Below are 25,002 nucleotides of genomic sequence, written 5' to 3' on the forward strand. Positions count from 1 at the left end.
AATCTAATCGAATTTTTCTGTAGTAAATTTTTGAACAGTTAATTTAATTACTGTAAAACAAAAATGAAAAAATTATTTATTTATTTAATTTATTTAGGTGAAATGCATGTTTTATTATGTATATAGATTTATAAATATTTGTAAAATATTGTGGATTCAGATCTAATGAAATATGACTGCCTTTTTTGGAAAACACATATGTAAAGTGAAATTATCTCTTTCCGCACTTACGGCAAAATTTAAATAATTGAATTGTGAATAATTGAATAATTGAATTATAAATAGAGGAATAATTACACTTGATTAGGTAGTGTAAACAATGTAATCACAAAGTACACTGAAACGTATATCCGTCCATTGTAAAAGAGTCAATTTACCGATCAAAATGATCAATTAACAGGCGAGAGATAGAAGACGATTAAACTTAAATGACTGGAGAAACGAGTAATTAAAGCGCAGACGCGCGAGCCTTTAATTATACACGAAGCCTTTTCTGATGCAACAAAGTTATTCGCTTTGACGCGTGTTGATCGTGCACGGCGTGTTCATCGTTTCTTGTATCGCTAAAGTGCGTCGCACTCTTTGCATTTTCAAGTGGTAACGAGCACATTATGTTGACCCCATCTCTGTGTATGGGCGTACCCATTGGTCACCGAACTGTCCTGTTAAAAGGACAGTTCCTTCATTACAAGCGATGAAATTTCACGGCACTAATATCGTACCTTTATTGCATTCTGCATCCAATTTCCTCATGCGAAATCGATTGTTCGATCGATCTTGAAACGCGGTCCAAATTCAAGCCCGTCTCGGAATTCACGAGGATTATTGGACGTTTCTTAAAAATACCATTTTTGTGAAATTGGCTAACGATATTCGATATATTTGATCAAATAGGTTGAAAGATATCCTATCAATATGTACGATTGAAAGCGAGTTGATGATTAATCGGCAAAACGTATCATCGACTTACCTGAAAAAAAGTTGACCCGTCAATTGAACGATCGCGATGCTGTACTTCCGCCGATGCATTCAGCCTCCTCGCTATCTCCGATTACCCGACAATCGAGACGAATCACTCGCCGAAGCGATTTGTGTGAGGAAAAGTCGACGATCTCATTAAGCTACGTGAGAGGTGGCGAGTGCACTCGTGCGCGTCCGGCGCGGTGTACGCGGGTTGGGTTGCGTCGCGACGCCGCGTGCCGACTGAAACCACTCTCGTCCACCTCTCGTTCTCCGGCGGCGATCGAGGGAGAGTATGCGGGTGCGCCTGCCAACATCGGGACGCCGTCGCCGTCCCCGCCGCGACGTTCAACTCCCCCCGGTGCGTCGCGTCGCGACGCGACGCCGACGCCGACGCCGACGCCGACGGTCGCGAATCGCCAGAGGACGCTCTCGCGAAATTCGCATCCACGTGGTGCGCAATAGTCGGCCGGTTCTTCGTCCGTCGGTCCATCGGGGACGACGACGGTGACGACGACGAGAACGCCGCCGACGATGAAGCCGGGCGTTGTCAAAGCGGCGAAAGATCCCGCGTCCTGTCGACATCGACGAGGCGCGATGCAGCCTTGCGATCGATCCATTCGCCCCCTCCCCTCGTGTGTGCACTATACGGCGCGGCGCACTGGCGGTGGTGCGAGCAGGACGCGTATAATGTTCGGGACAATACGCGTGACGAGGGTGGACAATGCGTTTACAAACGGAGGGTAGAGAGACGAAGGGATGGAAAAAGATGTGAAAAGAACGAACACAGTCGCTCGTAAATTTCGAGCTGCGGGTTCACGGGCTAGTCAAGGTCGCGCGTCCGGTAATTGCAGCGAGGTTGATGTGCAATTCATAGACGCGATCGTATACAGACCGTACGTCAGGCAGATTCGAAATTACACTATACGGAACTTTCGTTCCTCGTGAGTACCTTGGCAAAAGAATATGAACTCTGTTCAGAATCAAGATGATTTACTTTACGTCAATTGTGTTTATAACTTTTGCTTTAACTCGTGATTACGAAACTTATATTGGAAGACGAGCTGAAGAACAAAGAGAACAATGGCAAATGTATAGGAGTATCCAGTTATGCAATGCGATATAATTACATAGACAACAATGCTTTTGATATTCTGTATTCATGTTGTATATCCGTCCGTTGTTAATCTGATTTGCGCAGAGTTTTGTTGTCTATTCCTTGTTTAAGTTTCTACATCCCATTTGAAACTTTATATAGTTTACATGTAAGATATAATACGCAGAATATTGTAGCTTGACGTTAAACTCGATCATAAAAATCAATGTAATATTCTGCAGCATAAAAGGTGTTTTCGTAATATTGCTTTGTTAACAAGAAATAAGGCAAAAAATGTAGCATAAATGTAAGACGCATTATGAAGATAAATGTTAAAAATTGCAACTGTAAGAGATAGAACCAAACAGAAAATAGTCGAGAGAAACTAGACGGTGCGCGGTATATTTTCAAGACTTAAAAAGTTAGTCAAGGTCGTGATGCGATTGTTCAATGTCCAAGTGCACCGGAAACACTTTGAGTGGGAGGAGTTTCTGAAAGCAATTGAATAGGAGCAAATGTCGTAACCTGGAAGCTGGACTTACGTAAAGTTTTGTAGTATCCATAACAAGTTCTATGGCACATCGTGGGTTTCTCAGCGTGTCGTTTGTGATCGACGAGCACGAAGTTATCGTGATGCCGAACAGGACCGCACATATTTCACTTACTATTCGATGGTGCGTAATGTAATTGCTCATATTACTCAACTTTCATTGGCTACATTAGAAAGTATATTTGTTAAAAATATCTATTTAAATAAAATTACTTTGCTGAAGAAGATCTGCGAAAAAGATGAGCAGAAGTTATTCTATTCAACTTTGCTAAAGAGCTTCAGCATTCTTTCGCGTTTTTTTTTTTCTAGAAAATATTTGAATTTAAATATTCTATTTAAGCTTTTAGTGCTAATTTAATTTTAACAAATAAAGGCAATATTATTCTTTGAAAGAAAAGTGCTTTTATATATTTCTCTCTCTCGAAAAGTAGTTATTCTATTCAGTTTTGCTTAAAAGCTTCAGCATTGGAATTTTCTCGCGTTCTTTTTTAAAAAATGTATGAACACTGGAAATTTTCGCTATTTACGGCAAAACTTGCGAAAATTAAGGTATTTCTTAAAGTTATATAGCAAACAACATAATATAAATTTTGTTCGAACTTTAATATCAAATTTTAAAAAGGTAACCTTTTTAAAAAAAATATTAAATATTTTATTTAAGCGTATGAAAGTTTTTTAGATATCTGGTCTTTTTTTATTAAATTATATGATTGCAGTAAAAATTGGAAGTCTTCAATGATTTATATAGAAATTATTTAGTTGCAAATGAGAGAGAGAGATAAAATCCGTCCCTTTACACTCAATTTACGTGAAAACTAACAATGGATATATAAAATCTTTATTCTATTTTCAAATAAAAAAAAGCTATCATTACCTGGTTATGATGCAGCTTTAACTCATCTCTTGCAATCTCGGCGTCTCAGCACAAAGAGTAGACCGAACGACAGATTCGCACAGATTTGCTCGACATATTGTGAGATAAACCTTTCAAAGACTCTCTGTTTTATAGCTCGTGGGTGCATGCGTGGGTGACTTATGCCGGCTCTGTATTCGCCTGATTAAGGGCCACCCTTCGACACAATTTCCGCACTCTGTAGGCCGATCTCATTCTCTAATTTTCCCTTTCCGTCCGGCCCTATAGTGTTATAGAAGAGTTAATATTCCCGCGTGACGCGACGTTTCCGCGTCTCTTTGTCACGCGTGCCACGTGCACGTGTCGAAGATTAAGGTCTCCTCGGGGGCCTTTGTGTGATTTACTTAATAGGCAATTTCTTCTTGATGCTTGCGAGTTATTCGTTTGTAAATCGGGACCAGCCTTTGTGCGTGCAAAAAAATGACGCCCTCGTTCTCATATCATCGTTTCTCGTCGGCAATTTTGTTATCTTATTATATCGTATTAAGGAAAGAAGATAGGGAATGTAATTGGAAAAACATTTTTACATTTCTTTGTAATAGGTAGCTGAAATATTGATATTTTTTTATTTTACAAAATTATTCATTTCTCTTTTATAATTTTGGAATAAAAGTATTTTTTTAAAAATCATATAAAATCGTTAAAAAATACAAAAATATATATATTATAGCAAGTTATTTCTGGTAAGAAATATTATTTTATAAATAAAAAACATATATATCCAATTAAAAATATGTAAAAAATAGTAATGTGAACGGAATTATTAATTTTTTGATTTTGCATTAACACTTTAATCCAGATTTCAGAGATTTTTCAAATTGATTAGATTTCCCAAGTATTTGATCACAATTGCTGACCTTCGATAAATTATTATTCTATAATGTTTGCGTTTCTATTGGCTGCTTTAGCACCCATTCATCTTCATCGTTGCGGTCTCTATAACTTCTACTTTCGCAGTGTAAGGGTAAGTATCAAGGGTATAAAAGTTGTGCGGGTAGTATTTGAGGTCAGAATCCTTGTCAGGATTTACAGTATCGCACCATTCACAATCAGTTGTCCCAGATTATTCCGGCGGAATTGATTCCAATTTGCATGGAAGCATATGGAGAGAACGAGCGGCGTGCAATTCGAGGTTTCCGCTCGCGGGATCCACGGATTCCATTTCGATATAACGCGGATTTCGCTTCACACCGCAGCGTGATCGACATACCCAGTTGTGCTCTTACCATCGGTGATTCGGATCGTGAGGTATCTTCGACCTTGGGGGAATTTCACCTCCAATTGACGTCATAAATCCGTAAGAGAAATTTCATCGTCTAGCAATCGTGTAAATTCGAAGGGCCGTAAAACACGGATCTTGATATTAACTTTGAAAATGATAACATTCGCCAGAAAGCAATATTATTCGCAACGAAGGATACTTTTTGATTAATTCTAAAATAGAGTCTGACGTGCACCGAGTATTTGATGAATAATCACCGTTTCATCAGATGACACAGCTGTTTTATTGCCAGATTACATGTATCGTTATTGGATGGTGCACAAAACCACGACCATACACATGACACGTTTAAATTGTAAACGGATATGAAAGCGCAAACGAATCGGTCGATTCTATAAAATGTCAATTTTTTGTTATAAACATTTGCTAAAACTATGATATCAAACGGAGAAAAAAAGACGATTGCTCTTTCTACAAAAATTGCAATTGAGCTCGCAGTGCGGAAAGCTATGATTTCGTAATGTCAGTCTTTTTCTCTTCCTCGTCATCGGTTTCGTCCTCATCGACGGATAAATCCGAGCCATTTTCTTCAGCCTTCTTCGTCGATTGTTCCTCGTCGGGCTGGTTCAATCGCGCGGTCTTTGGCTCCTTTTCTATGTCATCAGTGTGAATATTGCTCTTCAGATCGTCCTCGTCCATCTCGTAATCGTCCACCTCGTTCTCGGCAACCTCTTCGGGATTCTGCGGGCTGGAAATCCCTTTGACCGTTTTATCGCGTTTCTAGACTTACTTTGGCTCACAAGTGTAACCACTGTGAGCGATTATGACGCTAGACTCTAATTATTTCGCCTATCAGGGATAATTATGCGGGGGTAAAAATAATTCTATCGATCGCCGTACGACGATGCGCGTTTTATTCGAGAAACGTTAATCAAATGGATACCTTACATTGCAGATATCTTTCTTCTTTGATTATTACCGGGTCATTGTTAAATATAATATTAAATTGCACCACATAAATCTGCGTCTGTTTATTCCTCTTTGCAATATGCTTAAACGTAAGACAAAATTAAGCTGATTCGAAAGTTAAAAAAAAAACAAATTTTTCTTGCGCTTATTTATCATCGCGACGCATCAAGCGCGAGTTTTCGTCGAATTTGCAATTCATAAAGCTTACGTACGAGTTTCAAGGTCTTCCTGGTAAACACGCAGATTATGTGTATAGCTAAGCGAATTACACATTATTACGCCGACTACGCGTTACCACATTGACTAATTACCTGCTGCCTGACATTCTCCTGCCGGCTCTGCTGCGCGATCTGCTCCTCCTCCCTCCCCTTCTCCTCCTCCTTCCTCCTCGCCCCCTACCTCTGCTGCGCCTCGCCGAAGGACTTCTCGATTTTCGACCTCGCCTCCTTCGCCTCCGTCGTCTCCTTCGCTGCTCTTGCACCTGTAAGTCGTCGAGTCTGACCGGAGTGTCACGTTCCTTAGAGAGAGTCTGGTCGCCCGTACTAATCCTGTTCTTCCGCGAATCGCTTTTCATCAGGTCGGAAGATACACGTAGGACTTTGTACATGGGATCGGAAGGTATAAGATATCCCGATTCGACGCCAAAATCCAATGCCTTCTTAATGTATTTTCTCGCCTTCCTCGTACCTATCAGGAAAAACTTATGAAATTTTACCGAGGTAGAAAATTATTCTAACAAGAAAATTCATGTATCGTGTCTTTTCCTTTCTTTCAATCACAGTTCCCTTTAGACTTTATATTTTATAAATTGTGTTTTTCCCGACAAAATACATTTTTTTTTTAAATTATACTTAAGTTGTTTAAATTCAAGTCGAATTACGTAAATTTATTCAAGCGATAAATAGTGCAGAATTTCTTTTCACAGCTTGTTTAATCATTGCAGATCAATCTAATTCGTGTACGTGTGATTACGATTTATAATTACTTTATTAATTAGTTCCTTACCTTCGCCGCCGACGCATTTCTGCAGGAATGAAATAGGTAGATCCTTGGAGGTGGGACGTCGCTTGGTAACGTGCGATTTTGCGACCCTATCGCTGTCCTTGCGCACTCCGTAACCCATACTCTTGCCGGCAATTCGTGGAATATCTGCGGATTCTACGACTTCGTCGCGGTATTTCTCTTGGCCGCAACGACAGTCAGTTGCGAGGGTACGTTTTGTGTCGCGAGCAGCCTGGTCCGCGACGAGGAACTTGAAGACTAACTCAGGAATGTTTGGCTTGCGACGACGATCTGTAGATCAAAGTAAATAGATTACTCGTGCTGCAAATATTTATCTCTGCTGTACGATCAATTTTCTAATTGCGCTCTTTAGCGTACGAGTGACACATATTATTAATCATCAATTCTATCATTTATGTAAATTTTTTGGCCTATATTGTTTCAATTAAAAGCGAAAAGAGGTTGCTTTTTGTATTAAATGGAATTTTAAATACAAATGAATAATTCGCGATATCACTAAATAATTCAGTCCAATTTATATGCAGATACGATTCTGGTTTCACGGATAGCATCGGAGTTACGTAGATTACGTTGGTTTAATGAAGTAAACTATTGGTTCCGCATAATTAATGCAATACTGTGAGATATAGCATATATTGATTGACACATAAATATATTAACATAATGATGAAAGTGAATTTCAAAGACACATTCCACGCTCATGCCATTTAATTTGAAATGTAGCGTCGGCTACATGTTGTCATAAAAAATGTACGAAAACATTTTACGAGAAAAGCGACGACCAAAATTCTTTTCTAGCGCGTTGTAATGATCACTCACTCATTCTTTGATGGCTTCGCGCGCTTCGATGCCTCTTTATGCGAGCCATTTTGTGCTTACTGTTGATTTTGATATTTCCGTAGCCTTCGGATCGCGTGAAAACGTTTCTTCTCGATCGTTGAACACGTCTGCTTCGATTTTTCGTATTTTCCGGATAATCAGTCGGTCGTGGCGCGGAATTTTGTCTGCAAATTTCCGAGACATTGAAGATTGAAAGAGAAGTACAACCGGCAGCGTCTTCCGTCGGCGCTGTTCTCTTCTCTTGTCTTTTTTCTTTTTTCTTTTTTTAACAACGTAAAATCGCTTTCTCCCTCATTTGCGATTATCGTTCGAGCAATCGATTTATAATTAAATGTTCATTAATAAGTCCAATGCGTAGGTGGTGATATGTCAATATATTAAAGCGGCAACTCTTTGATTTGAAAGAACAAAAAATATTTTTTTTTTCTCATATTTACATGTTAACTGTAAATTGGTTCGATTGCGATAAGTCTACCTCTGTTAATTCTAAAAAATTTGTGGCGTATCTAATAGAAAGAGATGTACAGAAAGAAATTGCGATTGAAATGTTCATGACAGCAGCAATTTGCCGCGTTCGATTAAATCAGTAACGGTATCAATTTCGAAGTAACGCTTGTATTGTGGGCGTATTCTGTAAATATCATGCAATTTCGCGTTTTTAATATGAATAGAATTAAAGCTAAAAAATTTCCACATTTTTCTACAATATTTAAAATACAACTAATTTTTTATTTATTTATTTATTTATGGCACTACTGCGCAGAGCAGTATTAATGTAATATCAAACGAGGAATATATTCCAGAACATTTAAAAAATTTTTAACAAAATTACATTTATTTATATATAAACTTTTTTTCCCTCGAATACACGAGAATAATTGATGGAAAGAATGATACACGTATTCACGATGTTTTAAATGTGTAATTTCAAGTGAATCTAAAACATGTATATAATAAATGCATTCTATAAACAATAAATGAGGAGAGTACAAAAGCGAGGCGATTCTCGCTTCGGAGTTGAGAGAAGTGCCGCTCTCCCGATACGGGCGTTCAATTTTTTATGGATCCATTTGTCTGATGGTGTCGTTCGTGTCGCGTTCAACGTTCGCTTCTTCAGACTTTTCGTCGTCATCGGCGTTTCTACGCTCAATTCTGTTGCAATCGTCGTCGGTGCTCGTTCCGGCTTTTTGTTTCTCCATCCTCGATCCATCCTCCCGACTCGACGACTTCCGTCTCTCGGTAACTGCTCTATAACTGTCTTCATTGCGTTTATATTGATCACGATCTTTGCTGTTCACGTTGTTGTAACTTTTCTCCACTGGTTCATGATCATTCGCAAAACGTTTCGGAGATGCAATCACGCGACGTTTCTTGACCGGCTTTTTGGCATCCTCGTTGTTGCCTCTTTTCCGCTGTTGTCTTCGCTTATTGTTGACCGTACTGTCGATTCTGCTAAATAGATATGTCCAAATAAGTTACTTTTTCACAAGTATACAGATATATATATATATATATATATATATATATATATATATATATATATACATATATATATAATATATACAAAGCGCTGGCAAAGCGTATTGTGCAAAGCAATGTAGGCCATGTTGTGAGCACTGCGCCATGAATGCAATATGAGAAAAAGGAAGTTCAATTCGTGATAAACATCTTTTTTTTATCTTCTCGCTTTCCGCGTTTAATTCTATTCTCGGGAAACATAATGCGTTTAAGTTTATTAAAACATCCGTCCTATGTTAAAGTCTATTAAGACTTTCGTAACGCATTTAAACTCATTTTGCTATTTATATAGACAGAAAAAGAGAGGTATTTTTAGTAACAAATTTGTGAAAATATAGATATTTGATTTCGTAGTACTATGATTTTCAAATATAGAAGTCGTTTTGCGCGATGTTTTAACATCGAGTAATTGATTTTCATTGCTTACACATTGATGTGTATGTGCTTTAATTCGGAATTTATTGCGAAAAAAATTGCACAAAACGAGAGATCATTCTTCTTGAGAATAGAAAAGTTAATCAATCTACCTTTTTCTCTTTACGATAGTTTTTGGCTTGCTCTTCGATACGCCGGGCGATTTTCTCGGGCTGCTCTCTCTCGTGCTGATGCTCCTGGCAGGATTTTGAACGGCATGTCGTCTGTATCTTTTCCTCGATGTTATCTGTCCATTGTCGGCGTCGTGACGCGGCTTATCCCGCGGGATTCCACGTCGCATCGCTTTCCGATCATCGATTGTCGTCTGATGTATTTGGCCTCGACGAGCGATGCGTCGTCTCTGTCTGGTTTCGGCGTCGGCCTTTCTCGAGCTCCAAGATCCTGTGTCCAAGGTCGGACATACGCGTAGCACGTTTCCTTGTGGATCGTCTAGGATCAGATAACCCGATCTCACGCCGAAAGATAACGCCTTACGGATGTACTTTTTGGCCTGCCGCTTCCCTGTAATACGTCATATTGTACACACCTTTATCGTTACTGGAGAACTTTGATCTTGTAATCAAGAGCGCTCTTATATATGGCGTGTAATGATAGCTCTCGTAATGCACATGCATCGAATGAGCCATTTTTCTCTGTACGTGTCACTCGACTCGCGCTTTGATGCGTGTACCGCGGGAATTGTTACTATCCTTGAACTAAAATCCTTGAACACTAATTATTATTATTTTTTTAACATAATATCTTTCATGATAAATTAGAAAGATAGTATTTTGTTAGAAAAGAAAAATACAATACAACGTTTTTGAGAAGTCATGAAATATATTTTGCATACAAACAAATTTCTGATAACTTCTGATTCCTGAAACATTTATCTCGAATATTATACTATTATTATTTTTTATCTTAGCAAATTAAAGAAAAGTTTACACAATTATTTAATATGTTCAACTCAGTATTTTTTATGACTCCATGAAACAAAATATTTTATCGCAAATTTTAATGGTTTTAATATAAAATTGAAAAACTTAGGAATGTACCTTCTTCAATGCCTGCTTTAATGTACTTGTTAACGAGTTGCACTAGGGATCTTTTTCTAAATAACGCCCTAGCACTGTTCAGCGAGTTCGCCAATGTAATCGGTTCCATTGAGATATTCGACACGCTGCTGTTTGCTGAGCTTGGCGGCGCCGAGCTATTTGCAGCATCCATCGTCTCTGTCAGATTCTCAATGGACGTGGGCCTAGATTCCATCACGTAGTCGGGTACTTGGACGGATTCCGGACTATCACGGTGGTCGACCGCCTCGTATGGAAGCCTTCGCTGCTCGTGATATTTCTGCATTCTTTGACGCGGCGTCCTGAAGCGTTCCGGAGACGAGAAGCGTTTCGCTTCTGTGATGAGAAACAATAATGACGTTATATTTATATTTGTACCATCATGATATTTCTAAGCTGTCAACATAATTTCAATTCATTTTATCGATTTCCAATTATGGTATATATATATATATATAGCGTGTGTAATCAGAATAAAATTCAATGTTAGATAAATGTTGTATGTAGAACGACTTGACTCCGAGCTTAAAAACTCAGCTTGGAGGAGAGGTTAACAGTTCGATAGATTTTTTTAAACAATATTTTATGCTTGAATCGAGTATTATTTATCAGTGCTTGCAGCCGTAATACCGATTGTGTCACCTTGATTGTATTTATCAATGGTGAGGAGCTCATAGACCAGTTGAGGTATGCTGACGGATTCGTATGGCTGTCTACGATACGGAGTGTTTGCGCGTTTACGTGTTGATTTAACACGGGAGCGAATACCAGGACGTGACATTCGTTCCGTTATCCGCTTCTTCTCGGGTCTGTTCCTCGCCTTTTCCTTTGATGATGCCATTATTTACGGTATTTCTCCTCCGTGCGGCGAGTCCGCGTCGCGAAAGCACGCGGTCGCGTAGTTGGCACTGACTTCAGATGAAAATTGAACGGTGCTATTCTCCGTTGTTCTGTTCTCCTTGCAGAAAATGTTTGTCGCGAGACATTTAATTGTGCTAAAATACTTTTAACATTAAAATAACAAAATCAATGCAGATGCAGAAAAGAGAAATCTTAAAAATAATTTTATTAAAATTACAATCGATTATATCGATAGTTCTAGTTTTCCATCACTAAAATATTATAAGTTTCTCAATGTGTTCTGTATAAAAAGGATTTGTTTATATCGTTCTTCACGACTAATCACATAACAAGATCGATTTTTCATAAAATTGTGACTTGACCCTTGAATCTGTTTGCGTGATGCTTTATTATCTTGTAGAGGATCTCGAAGATTTGCGAGCCTCCTTGGAAGCGGTATATTATTAAAGTTCGCAGGACTTTCGGCGGGTAATATTGATGATGGGAGCATGGAAAGTTTCTGATGGTGCCCATTTATCGGTGTTATTGTTCAATTTATTATACTTTGATCGTTCTTTGTGAACTTTGTTGATTGGATGCCTTCAAAGCTGGACAAAAATGTTACACTTTTATGATTTTTCGTCTATTTGCTTCGAACTATCGATCACTACGTTGTAACATCAGTAGTATCGCGATATGTCGTTTCAAAATTTTCAATTTTTACCCTTTTGTCGCGATGTACTGCGCGTGACAATTTTATTGAAATGTTTCAAGAAGCTAAAAATTTGATTCTTGAATAATATATCAAAATTTAGAAGCAACTCCCGCGTCGTCTATTAAAAGCGTAAAAAAAATATATTTATAACTAAATCACAATTAGTAAGCAAAATGTTAGCAATGTTGGCAGGTTGACAGTAAATTTGATTAAATTTCACTTATTTCTAAAGCAAGATAAATTTAGTTTGATTAACACATCAAACGTTTCTTACGATAAATTTTAGAAATAAACTTTTCTGTATAAAATTACTAATTTATATATATATGCACTCTGACCTTTAATGCTTTAATTGTGTGCTTTGACTGTGAGAAAGTTAGGCAACTACAAGTTGTACCGTGATACTCGCGAGATGTATCTCATTAGTGAACATATAAATTACCATATTACAGATAATGATTATCCATGGATGAATATTGCAACCGTGGACCTCTCGAAGCTCGAAGCTTTGGTCGTTCGCTAATACTCGGGACTGGAAAATTAGTAGATCCGAGAAGTGCTCGCCTAGAAACGGGGAACGTGCATGCAAAAGCCTAGAAGCTAGTTATGCAAATCTTGGAGTATATATGTCAGTCGATCATGCAAAAAGAGATTGCCTACATTATTCGAGTTTGCATCTTGATAAAGTAACGCATTAATCTAATATTTCGTAGTTCGTTATCATGCGATTATAACTTATTGAAGATTAAATTATGTTCCTCTTAAAATAGTTGCATTCTCTCTCCCGTTGCGAGAGAGGACAATCAAGTTATCTCAAAAGACAAATGAATTCAAGGAAACTGTTCGTGGATATCATCCGCCTAATGCGGATAAAAGTCAGATCTCGACAATTGAGATGATAATATTTGCAGTTAATTCTTTCCAAGAATTAATTTTTTTTATCACTAAAGAATATTTTAAACGGTTATGAATTTGCGTGATATTGTTTTCATACTTGCTATTAATATATTCCATGCAATTTTCTGCAGATACGGATAAATTGTTTTCGCCCTTTGTTTGACTTTATGTTAATTGAATATAAATATTTGATAGTAACTAGATGTGTAGAATGCAGTGGCAAGAATAGCGTGCTAATAAATTCAAGATTATCCATTGCAGCGTGAACCAGATATTTGCGTGTGTGCAGCTCTTGTACTCCCATGAATGTAACTAATTTAACTCGGACGGGGTTGTGCGAGCTTTTAGCTCCAAAATAACCACTATATTTGCCACACCGATATTTATACATTGTTTATACATGAATGTGGCAAGGTTTTTTTAACAATTATGGTTTTTCAATTTTGCCATTTTTGTAACGGTTGCATACAATTAGCTATTCAGCTGATCGATCTTCCATGAGCACATGCATCTATACAGTACACATTTCTTTTCACCTACAGAAATAACAGGATCGATTATCGAGCGAGATATTTTTCGTCATTTTTAAACACTTGGCTTTAAAATATGCTTTGTAAGCAGCATCCATATTAAAAATTTATTAAAATAAAATGTACTTAAAATAAAGAGAAAAACTTTTTTTTTGTTTACGAAATAAAATTCATTGATTTATTAAATGTATAAATATGTGTGTCAATGATTCTGGTACATTCTGTAAATTAATAATCATTTTATATATAAAATTACTGCTTATAGGATATTTCTCGTCTGCAACGTTTCTCAGCATGAAGTATATGTAATCGCATTACGTGACTTTGCTCTTTACACGTGTGAGACGCGACAAGTTCTATGCAACGTCAAGGTTATTGGTACGATCAGTCTGTCGGCGATTCATCCGTGGGTATCCATCAAGCCACGGTGATTTATTGCACACTTGTGGCGCAAACTTACCCGGGTGATTCAAGGACATACGGTCAATACGTAGATACGGAATCAAGTTCAATTACTCGCCGACCGTCTTAATGGCTTCCGATCGAGCGTGACGCGATGCGACAGGATTTATTGACGCGAGAAAGGCGTATCATGGAGGCGAATGAGGAAAATTGAATGCGCCGAGGAAAGTCCGATCGTAATTGCGCGACGTAGGAGTTGTGTCTCTCGTTGTTTGATTTTTAACGGGGACGCAACGCGGCGAGATTCTATCGCTCTGAAAGGCAAAGTGCGTCGCTCGAGAGGCTTTTATACCATCACGTCGATTGCGCTGTGCTCGATGGGGTTGCGAATGTTTCTGTACGATCGCGGAAGGTTGTTTCGCAAGAGGTCGAGAACCCTGAAGTCTCCGGAACGATGACGCGACGTGGATTACACAGCGCACAGAGAGGAAGAGAGCGTTGCAATGCGACATCATATTTTGAAAAAATAATATAGAATTAATCCCCATAGGAGTAGCTTTCTATTTGTATAATGTTCGACGGACCGAGAAATGAGGGATCTCGAGAATCCTGCCCGATCAGGATAATGGAAAAACAGATGAAAAAGCTTTCTCTTTTTCTCTCTTTCTCTTTTTCTCTCTTTCTCTTTCTCTCTCTCTCTCTCTCTCTCTCTCTCTCTTTCTCTCTTTCTCTCTCTTTCCTGCGACGATATAAGTTCATGAATTGCGCAGAATCACACCACGATAGTTACAGAAGTTTCGAATTGATCTACGGTTAGATGACCAAGACAAAGTACATGTAATGACACTTAGATACGCTACGTGGATGCGCTAGTTCGTTAGCCAGTAACAGCAATTAAAATCCGACCGCTTAATCATCGGAACGAAGTATAATCCGCGTTACTTCGCTTCGTTGCAGTTTGGCTTGATCGCAGGTTTCTATGGCGCGGTGGACAATTACGTCCACCGTTGGTAAAATTTGATCACTGTCCCTCGCCTGTAATAAAAGACATTCAGGATCGACGTCGGGTGGCCAAATTACAAGGTTATTATGTACGTGAGGCGCACAGCGGGACGCGGAGTTATCGAAATAAGCAATTGTATTGTAAGTAATTGTATTGTAATTGTGTGTAAGTTGTGCCATGTAAGCTCCATAAATTGGCGTAATGATGCGGTCGCTATGAAAGCAATATAATTATTATAAGCTGATGAAAGTAGCACCTGTCTGCTCCTTGAGAAAGACGTTTGAAAATAGACCAAGGTTGAGACTCTCTGAAGAAGCACGTGATAGTTTATTGCCAGGCCAGAAATGGTCTTTTTAAGCGTCTGCGAAAGAGATGCAGAACTTTTTCCCACTTGTCATATCAAGCTTATAAATTTCTGCGTTATCTCATTGCGGCCCGATATCACGCAGCGTAATCTGAATATTAAAATGACGCCTTATAATTTATTCTTTTGATAGATTCATATTAATGCCGAGGATGGTAAAAGTTTGATATTGCACCAGAGATTAATTTTTATAATTTCACAGAATGAAAATTATGGAACGGGTTCTTGGAATCCAAGTGCGGAATTGGCAGAAATAGTAAAGATTGTAATTGCGGATTTGATCATCAGTTGTATCTTCAATATATTGGACGATTAACAGTACAAATACTTATCATCACAGCACTTTGGTGCCACGGAGTAGTAGCGTAAAGTGGTGAGTCAAGCGTCACTTTCAGATATCTATGTATTTAACCCAATTCCGGGAAAAACAGAGTTCGTGATTCTAACAATCTAGCTGGATCGCGAGTATTGTAATAAGGAGTAAATAAGGAGAATATTGTGTGGAAATTGTCTGTAATAACAATATTTCGAAGAGAAACAATGTTTCGTCAAAGTATCACAGAATTTAAAAATTTTAATTTCCATAATAAGTCGTGCTGAAGTAAAATAAATTGAAGTTGTATTTGTTCCTCACACATATAATTATAATATTTGAAAAAATTCATAAAAATTTGTGCGAAACAAAAATATATTCTAAAATTTTATATCTTGTAATTTTCGTTATATGAATTTATTTCGGGGAGGAGCAGTGGGGTAAGCACGCTACCGCCATTATCGCAATGAAAATCATACATCCCTTTTCCCATATTATAGATCCCTAGCATGTTATCTTAATTCCGAGATTAGATTGCCTAACCGATATTTCAAATCTGATGAATATCACCGAAGTGATCTTTTTATGTGACATCTTGAATAAATGGACACACGGAAATATTTTATTTATAGTTAGACGTATAAAGTGGCCAGCGAAACGTGGGCGAAATCCTATTACTTGCGGCGATCGTCCTAACGTCCGATGATTATATTTTCATTACGCAACGTTTCATGTGCGACCTATAAGCAGACGTGCGTATATACATTTCAAATTGAGAGCGGCGATCGAATAATTTATAGAAACGTGAAAGTGGTATTACAGTCTGCTGCTGTAATTTCTGAGGTTGAACGTGCCTGGATTGTGCAAAATCCTGTGTATAACGCGTATTGACACGGCATGGCACTGTGAAGTTGTGACCAACCGGCATTTTGCGTGAGATTTGTTTGAATAGTCAATATTTGTTATTTGATATTCTAATATTTAAAAACCTACAATTTTTTAACTCTCAGATATTGAAGCCCGTTTTGGATTTCTATATTTTTGCGCTTTTGTACTTTACGTACTTAAATTTTTAGATTTTTTGCACCAATTGATAGTCATTTGTTTTCTTAAACTATGAGGTCCTTAAATATTTTTGGATTTTTGACTTCATTAATTCGCGTTCAGCCAAGATATCTGCAAAATCTGTTTTGACGCGCAATCGAATGAAACTGAGAGGAAGGCTGACCAATGACGCAGGCTCGATAGACCTTTGGAGTTCATTGCTTCAAGTTCATTACGTTCAAGGAGACACATTCATTCTCGCTCGATAAAGCACCCGGAACGCGCGCTTGGTCCAATGTTATTGATTTCCGCTTTTTCACAAAACCGTGTGCGACGGTATTATTATCAATGCTTTTTATCATTTCCTTTTTTCGTGACTTGGTCATTTATCACTCTACAGGAAGATAAAACAGAAGTCGATCCATAGTGAACGTACCTCTTTAAAAAGGTTATTACTGGCTTTTAAATATTTTCTTTTTGGAGAAGTGTCACTAAAATAAGTTTACTTCTAATTTTTGGTTTTGCCGAGAACACTTTTTAAGCACTTGCATTAATATTAAATTATTGCAAATATAATGTATCGAAACAAGTTTTAAATAATTTTGGGAAAATTAAGCATAATTAATAGTCAAATTTTATATTTTTTTATATTTTATATTTTTATATTTTATATTCTTTAGATTTAAATGCAGTTTGTATTAACTTAAATGTTGTCTTAGAATTCACGAACTTCTGACATTTAAATTCCAAAGACATTAAAGCTTAAAAACTGCATTCTATTTGAACGTGGTCCAGAATGACTTGCACGTGTCTTCCGGCTTAAACGTGAAATATTTCTATTTAGGATGATGCGGTAATAATTCTTATTCTCCTCATCAAACATTTGCACGCGTTGCCGTTAAAATATTACGCTTCTCACGAGGAATCTCATCTCCATCATTAGTAATTTAGCTATTTTTGCTCGTTATAAGAAGTACAAAATATAATCTCTCTTCCGATTATCAATCTATCATTGTCGTTAACGTTACTTCGAATAAAAAGATCGACATTAATTACCGTTTATGATGTAACTAACATTAATCTTATTAAATTCACGCCGCATTGGAAAGCAACGTGAATAAAAGTTGTGTTATATAAGCGAGCGAAATAATAATATCCGAGGTAATAAAAAGGATTCAAATAGAGCAATGTAATTTTCTTGATAAATAAGGTCATCTTTAACCATCATGCTATCGCCCAGAGGCGATTTCCTTAAAGTATCTTTACTCCGTGCCATGTTCGCTGGTTGCAATATAGGTCGTTGTTATCGATGCGACGCGCAAACAAGATCGGTGCATCTATTTGCATGCAAATAATCGGATTCGCGCGTTTGATGCATTGTTTCGTGCGTGCGGTATTCATTGAGACGGATCCCTGTGGTGTACAACACGTCAGCTAACTCCCAAAGTCCCTACCCTAATTGGAATTTGCAGCAAGCGATATTAAACGGCCTCGCCGCGTAAGAACGGACGGGAATTTATGGCAAAGAAAAAAAGTTGAAAAGCGAGTTCATAGGTCATCGCGAAAATCGGATAGCATGAATAACGATGTCGTAAACTTTTGACTATGGATCTACATGGATCAACATAATCTTGTATCCGCAACGCATTTCCTGCGAAATAGCATCGTTATCCCGAACCAATTCACCATTGATGACAGAAAAATATTGCAAAACTAATGCAAACTTTTCAAACACAAAATAAAAAATAAATTTCACAGATAATGTCGAAGGGAGCAATATATATGCAATTTTTATGATAAGTTTCTCTTCCCATGCCTTAGTATTACCATATTCGTTTTTCTTTCCATTTTATAGTTATCGCGTTTTACGATAATAAAATCCCTTGAGTTGGTGATACGCAATGCAAATACCTAGAATATCGAAAATAGCCAAAGAGAAATTGGACGAAAATAAATGATTGAAATGACGTCTGTAATCTACGTCTGACTCTGTTCCCATTTCCGTGTATTTTTATATGCAACTGTCGCGATATCACGTTTAGAGTGGGCGAAGAAAACGGCTATTCTCTATATCTAGCGGATTACAGTTTCTGATAATGACCAGATTATCTTTCAATGAAGGCCAAAGTTCCTATCCTATTGTTATCTCTTCTTACAGAGTTTATAAAATGACACTAAAAATGTAATGAGACAGATCTTTTAGAAAATTCATAAGACAGAAATAGATTAGAATGAGATAGAAAACCGTTATGTCATTCTTTATTAATCCTTTCAATGCCAAGTTTTTACTTGCAAAAATAAAAATTTAATTTATTATTATAATTAATGTTTTTCTTGTATTTGTAAATGTACTTGGAAATATTTTCATACATTAACAAAAATAAAAATTTTAGAATTTTTTAATAATTTAAATTTAAATTCTCGATCAAGCAAAATAATTTCTTATATAACTTTTTAATTTTCAATAAACGGCAATAGAAAATAATATGTATTTACTAAGAGACAGAGTAATATACTTTTTTATTGAAAAAGTTTTATAATTAAGAATCTATGTATAAATAAATTATCGAAAAGGAAGACAAAAGAAATAAATCAATAAATTTTTAGATGAATTAACACGTAGGCTGCCGAATTATCAGCAGTAGATTCAAAGTCGGTCGATACTTTGTGCCGTTGGAAGGATGCGTAACCGACACGACTACTGCCGCGGCGAAGATGAGGTAATACTACTGGACCACAATATTATCGTGGTCACTACTCATCGCCGCACTTATTACTCGGCCGCTATATTACCATAGTTACCACTAGGGGTTGCTATTATCCCTACGTGTACCGAGTGATCAGTAACGAAGAGACCAACAGCGACGCATCCCCATGGACCTTCCTCCACCAGGCTGCGATCAATACGAGGGCGGGTAACGTGCAGCGATTGTTGTCTCGCGAGTATTGTGCACACCCTCGTGGCGTCCTGACTTCTCAAACGAGCGTTGCACCTGATATGCCATACAACTCCATATCCTCTCCATATCGGCGTTCGTTTTTCCGGTGTGAGACGAGTGTTTATTTACACGCCGCGTCCAAAGTGTTCTCCCGCATAAATGTCGCGTGTCGCGAAATACGTTGCTGTCAGGGGAAATCTCGGGAAACCCGTTGAAAGTGTAATCGCTGAATTTTTTATTCTGTAGCGCGTCTCGACGCGCGGTGCTCTCACGCGGCCAAAACGGCGAAGATGAGGAGACAGAATGTCAGGACTTTGTCACTGGTAGTGTGCACGTTTACGTATCTTCTCGTGGGTGCCGCGGTGTTTGACGCCCTCGAGTCGGACACCGAGAGGAAACGCTGGGAATTTCTCTCGGGTGAGTCCCTTCTCCGCTGTTTGCAACCGCAGATATTTTTAAGCAAATCGATAATTGATAATTAATTATTTCCGCCGTTCGCGCGGCGAAAAATGCCGCTGCAGAGATACGCCGCAATATGATGAAGAAATACAACATCACGGCGGAAGACTGGAAGATGCTCGAGATCGTGATAATAGAGAATAAGCCGCATAAAGCGGGGCCGCAGTGGAAATTCGCTGGTGCCTTCTATTTTGCCACTTTAGTATTAGCCATGATCGGTGAGTGTTGTGTTTACGAAAGTCCTAAAATTTTTTACGTTGAATATTCCAAATGAATATTCCAAAGACAATCTTAAATTTACATTTAATTAAAAATGGTATTCTGAATATCAATTTGCAGAATTATGTCCATGATTGCGCTATTGAAATAAAAAATTATATTATAATAAAGTATTGATATATAATTTTGTCTACAAGGTTACGGGCATTCTACTCCGGTGACCGTAATGGGAAAGGGATTCTGTATGGTATACGCGATGGTGGGCATCCCTTTGGGACTGGTGATGTTCCAGAGTATCGGCGAGCGATTGAATAAATTCGCGTCGGTCGTGATCAGGCGAGCGAAAACGTATCTCAGGTGCCAAAGAACCGAAGCCACAGAGATGAATCTCATGCTGGCGACTGGTCTGCTCTCGAGTATAATTATTACGACGGGCGCCGCAGTGTTTTCGAGATACGAGGGCTGGAGTTACTTCGACAGTTTTTACTACTGTTTCGTGACTCTCACGACTATAGGTTTTGGCGACTACGTCGCTCTCCAGGTAACTAATATTTTGCTAATCGCGTGGGAGAAGTAAGAGGATTTAAACGAGTCACTTTACAGAACGACCAAGCGCTCTCCAATAAACCTGGATATGTGATCTTGAGTTTGGCCTTCATCCTGTTCGGCTTGGCCGTCGTCGCCGCCAGTATTAATCTGCTCGTATTGCGTTTCATGACGACGTAAGTTTTTTTACTGACGGTGATTTGATATAAGTTTCGATTTTTCATTGTACCGTCGCATAAATTGCGCAACTAAAAATAGTTTTATTGAAACTTATAAATTATTGAAACGTTCATAAATATTTCTTAATGCAGTTATAAAACGGACAATTTGCGTTGGTTTGGTATCTCACTCTCTTTCGTTTTATACGCCTAATTACATAACAAAACAAAAATAATTTTACAATCATCTGAAGAAAGACTAGCAATATTATTATTTAAAATGTTAAATATTAAAAAAAAATATTTTTTCAATATTATTAATTTTCTTAAATCACCATTTCAGGGATTCCGGTGAAGCGCGTCGCGACGACACCGAGATGCAGTCCGTCTCGCATCACGTTCTGACGTTAGACGGTGAGGTCATGGCGGTGAACGGCAAGCTCTTGGCAAGTCACACGCCGATCGTGCACGACACGGACGACTGCGTGAGCGTGTGCTCCTGCACCTGTCTCGGTCCAGCAAATTCCGAGTTGTTGGATCCTTCCGGGTATCAAGGGTACCGACCACCTCCGATGTCAGCCAGCCTCCGGGTGAGGCGCGCATCAGTCTGATGGAGGGAGTTTCGTCGTCGTAGTCTACGTCGCCGACTATCCAAAACCGACAGTTGCGAGCTGCTCGGCATCGACGTGTAAGAGTCGGTTCCCCGCACGGAATTCCTCGAAGAAGATAACCCGAGCACTATATATCGTTTGTGACCCGTGTCCGCGAGAGACGGCTCGCAATGTAAAGATTCGCGCCCTGCGGAAAGCAAAATGTAAAAACTGGCAATGTTTGATACCTGTAATCAGTAATTGTTAATTGTTGTCCGATAATTAAGGTGAATGAATAATGTGTTCCTGCTGCATTTTCCGATGTTGCATCGATTCACGAATTTGCTGCGTTTTGATAATTAATGTTGATCAACCGCGTGTCGGTTCCTGACGGATGTTATACATGTAATCCGTGCGTTACAGTTGATTCGTCAGATATACGACGGATGACATCATAATACTTGTTCCGATTGATATGAAACGCCGATCGTTCGGAGTATTCAAGTGATGATCTATGCAATCCTAGAAGAAACGAAGCACCCGGTACCTCATCAGAAATAATAGTGAGCTCAAACTATTCGACAGATAATTCGCGCAGTTGTAAGTCGCAGTTATAAGTCATAGTATTGTCGATGTTGTACTAATATAATATGTGTGAAGTCGATTGCTTCAATAATCTAGAGGTTTTCAAAATTCGACAAATTGAATATTATCGACATTTTCTTAGCGTAAACAAATCTTCTTATGCGGGATACTTACTGTACTTATTATTTATCTAAAAAAAAATTATAATCTATTTTGTAGATTTATATTTAACTGTTAATAAAGTTTCTTTATTTTATATAATTGAAATACGTTATTGTTTGCTATAAAATATGTTTGAAAACCTCTAGTCCAACAGGATAACGCAGTACCGTAAAAATCATACACATAAATATAAACATGATAGAACAACATTCAGGCCTCAATAGCATAATATTGTATATATATATTTCCATATTTATATATCTCGCAAATGTAAAGAAATATTGCCTGAAAAAATTTGACATGATCATTTACTAAATTAGATTGCAAACGTATACCCGCGAGTCGTATTTTTTTAAGATAAAATTTTTATAAGATAAAATAAAAAATGCAGATATATTCGGGAAGACTGACAGCTCAAACTAATCGAACTTAGTTATTTTTTAAAAATAAAAATTGGGTTTTTTTTTATCGAATTGTAATGTTATTGTCTAATTTTTAAATTGTTAATTTTTTTTAAAGGAATTTTCCATTGTACTTCTTAATGTCTGACTTATATCATAAAAAATATAATTAGTAAAAAATAGCAACAATAAAACAATCTAATTCTTATATTCCAAATTTACTAACAATTTAGAAAAGATTTTGCTCTTTTCATTCTCTTTGAATGGATCTTTGCTTTATCATAATCTTGCTTTTGTATTTATATTTTGTAGAAACTCGCGCTTAAATTGAGACATAAAATGTGCGTTTAGTTACATTAGTCAAGTTACATTGACTGATGCTTCTTTGTTTATAGCCTCGTTATTGTTGTCAATTAGAAGATACATGATCATGATCGCCATGATCAATATACGCACAAATTATAATGATGTTTGTGAGAAAATAAAGCTAAAACATGAAATACAATATCATCGAAATTAGATCCTTCCCGGAACGCATCATAACGTACAGAATATTTAAATAATATATTTTGTTTAAAATCTTACCCTATCCTTTTAATAATAATATTTTGTTTAAAATTTTACCCTATCCTTTTACTCCTCGCATTTCCATTAAATCCTCTTCCATTTTTTCCCTCCATCTTTTTATCATCTCCCCCATCTCACTCTCCTTCCTCATTTTCCCTTTTTCCGGCAATCTCTGCGTCTTTTTACTTTTCTTGAATATATGTTTCCTATCCCTCCATTCTTCCGACACCGGAGCTACCAACCAACCTCGACCTGGATCCAAGGATCTATCCGGAGGAACACGAAGACGTCAACCTGGAAGAAAAAAAAAGAAATATTAAAGACTACCTAAAAAAGAGGGCAGCAATCAGAAAAGTCCAAGCGGGCAAACACCAAATTGCAAAGGAGTACGAAGTCGGATCAAAAGTATGAGTCAAGCTATATCGCAGGTCAGACGCGAGCAGACGACTCACGAGGAAAATACACCTCGTATACGACGGACCATACGCAATTAAAAAAGTTATCCGAAGAAACGCTTATCTCATCGAGGATCTGCAAGGACAACCAATTGGAATATATAATTCCAGACAATTGCGACCACACAGAGAACCAGCGTTGAAGGAGACACAAGAGGACGAAGAAAATCCAATGATCAATGTCATAACGATCGTTCCTGAAGAAATACTAAAATCTATGGAAAAAGAATGGTCACCAAACACAAGCGTGGTCAAAACCGAAACGGATAAAGACACGCAAATCATATGGAATAATGACGAGGAAATTCCATGGACAAACGGATACAATTGTTTCGAATTATACAGATTCGACAATCAGTTGGCACTAATTTGTAGGAGTATAAAGTCTAGTAAGGCTTGTGTCGATATTTGGTAGGCGGTCGAATTAAATAGGAAAGTAGTGGAGCTGTCGTGGGGCAGCAAGCTAAGTGCTGGATTGTGGTACGGAGGGATACCGAGTTCAAAACCCGGTCGGCTCCTTAATAAACATTTAGAAATCTTTAAAGATGTTTGCAAAAGATAGGGAATTAATAAATTTACATAAAACTCCAAATTAATTATGGAATATATTATATTTTATTTAAAAAAGTTTGCTTACTTAAATAATAGTTAATCAAATATATGTATATATATTTTTGTTTAAAATTTGTAATAAAAATATATATATAACATACAATAAAAAAATATAAATCTAATATATAAGTAATATATAGTAATTATATATATATATATAGTAATTTCTACTGACCTTTCAATATAATTAATTTATTTAATTGATGTCTATCGTTTAAATTTTCATTTTTAATATAATGAGTTAACCTAATTTTAGTATATAATTCTATAATAGAACGTAACAAATGATTCACATGATTGCTAAAAAAACATTGATCGTTAATATGATCTTTTAATTTATCAAATATATTATTGTTGTAAGATATTATATTTTCCATCACATTATATATAAAAATATATATATTAAAGTTATTTAAGACCTTATTTGCTCTTTTATGTAGATCATTATAGCAGTATCAACTTTTTCTGTAAGATATAAATGTAATTTTACTCGCCGCACTCGTATCGTACCCATGCACTTGAATCACGGACTAAGGAATAGAGGGACCGAGTCTAAAGTTCTAGTTTAGGCGAGAGGGGATGGTAATTCAAGCGTGCGGGGGGGACTGCTTTCCGCCATA

The 25,002-nt window shown here is 37.4% G+C and overlaps 4 protein-coding genes across 6 annotated transcripts in view; 1 reads left to right on the plus strand and 3 right to left on the minus strand.

The window, feature by feature from the left end:
* The window catches only part of LOC105668820 (uncharacterized), a 58,026-nt gene extending 56,741 nt beyond the window's left edge, over positions 1-1,285 (minus strand). Inside the window, exon 1 of the mRNA XM_012361436.2 lies at positions 971-1,285. The gene's annotated coding sequence lies outside the window, so the exon portion shown is untranslated. The remainder of the gene's footprint in view (positions 1-970) is intronic.
* A 3,703-nt stretch (positions 1,286-4,988) lies between these two features.
* On the minus strand, positions 4,989-7,820 carry LOC105668658 (serine/arginine-rich splicing factor 11-like). The gene is made up of 4 exons (XM_067352644.1): positions 7,553-7,820; positions 6,716-7,003; positions 6,022-6,397; positions 4,989-5,489 (listed from the first exon to the last, which is right to left on the minus strand). Exons 1-4 carry the CDS (start codon positions 7,599-7,601, stop codon positions 5,249-5,251), a joined length of 954 nt encoding a protein of 317 aa, XP_067208745.1. The 5' UTR covers positions 7,602-7,820; the 3' UTR covers positions 4,989-5,248.
* Positions 7,821-8,196: 376 nt separating this feature from the next.
* On the minus strand, positions 8,197-11,885 carry LOC105668657 (uncharacterized). Of its 3 annotated transcripts, none has more exons than XM_067352625.1 (4): positions 11,212-11,885; positions 10,564-10,917; positions 9,619-10,027; positions 8,197-9,022 (listed from the first exon to the last, which is right to left on the minus strand). In XM_067352625.1, exons 1-4 carry the CDS (start codon positions 11,420-11,422, stop codon positions 8,632-8,634), a joined length of 1,365 nt encoding a protein of 454 aa, XP_067208726.1. In that variant the 5' UTR covers positions 11,423-11,885; the 3' UTR covers positions 8,197-8,631. The 3 variants fall into 3 exon arrangements, with proteins under 3 accessions (XP_067208726.1, XP_012216539.1, XP_067208727.1); XM_012361116.2 differs by having other exon boundaries at positions 8,199-9,025; positions 11,212-11,877; XM_067352626.1 differs by having other exon boundaries at positions 8,202-9,025; positions 11,224-11,819.
* A 3,483-nt stretch (positions 11,886-15,368) lies between these two features.
* On the plus strand, positions 15,369-23,253 carry Task7 (TWIK-related acid-sensitive K[+] channel 7). Its single transcript, XM_012361437.2, has 6 exons — positions 15,369-15,705; positions 19,297-20,045; positions 20,150-20,305; positions 20,504-20,847; positions 20,910-21,028; positions 21,354-23,253. The coding sequence occupies exons 2-6, from the start codon at positions 19,919-19,921 to the stop codon at positions 21,619-21,621; spliced, it is 1,014 nt and encodes a 337-aa protein (XP_012216860.1). The 5' UTR covers positions 15,369-15,705; positions 19,297-19,918; the 3' UTR covers positions 21,622-23,253.
* Positions 23,254-25,002: the final 1,749 nt, after the last annotated feature.

Source organism: Linepithema humile, chromosome 3 (assembly GCF_040581485.1).
Source record: "Linepithema humile isolate Giens D197 chromosome 3, Lhum_UNIL_v1.0, whole genome shotgun sequence".
Lineage (NCBI taxonomy): Eukaryota > Metazoa > Arthropoda > Insecta > Hymenoptera > Formicidae > Linepithema > Linepithema humile.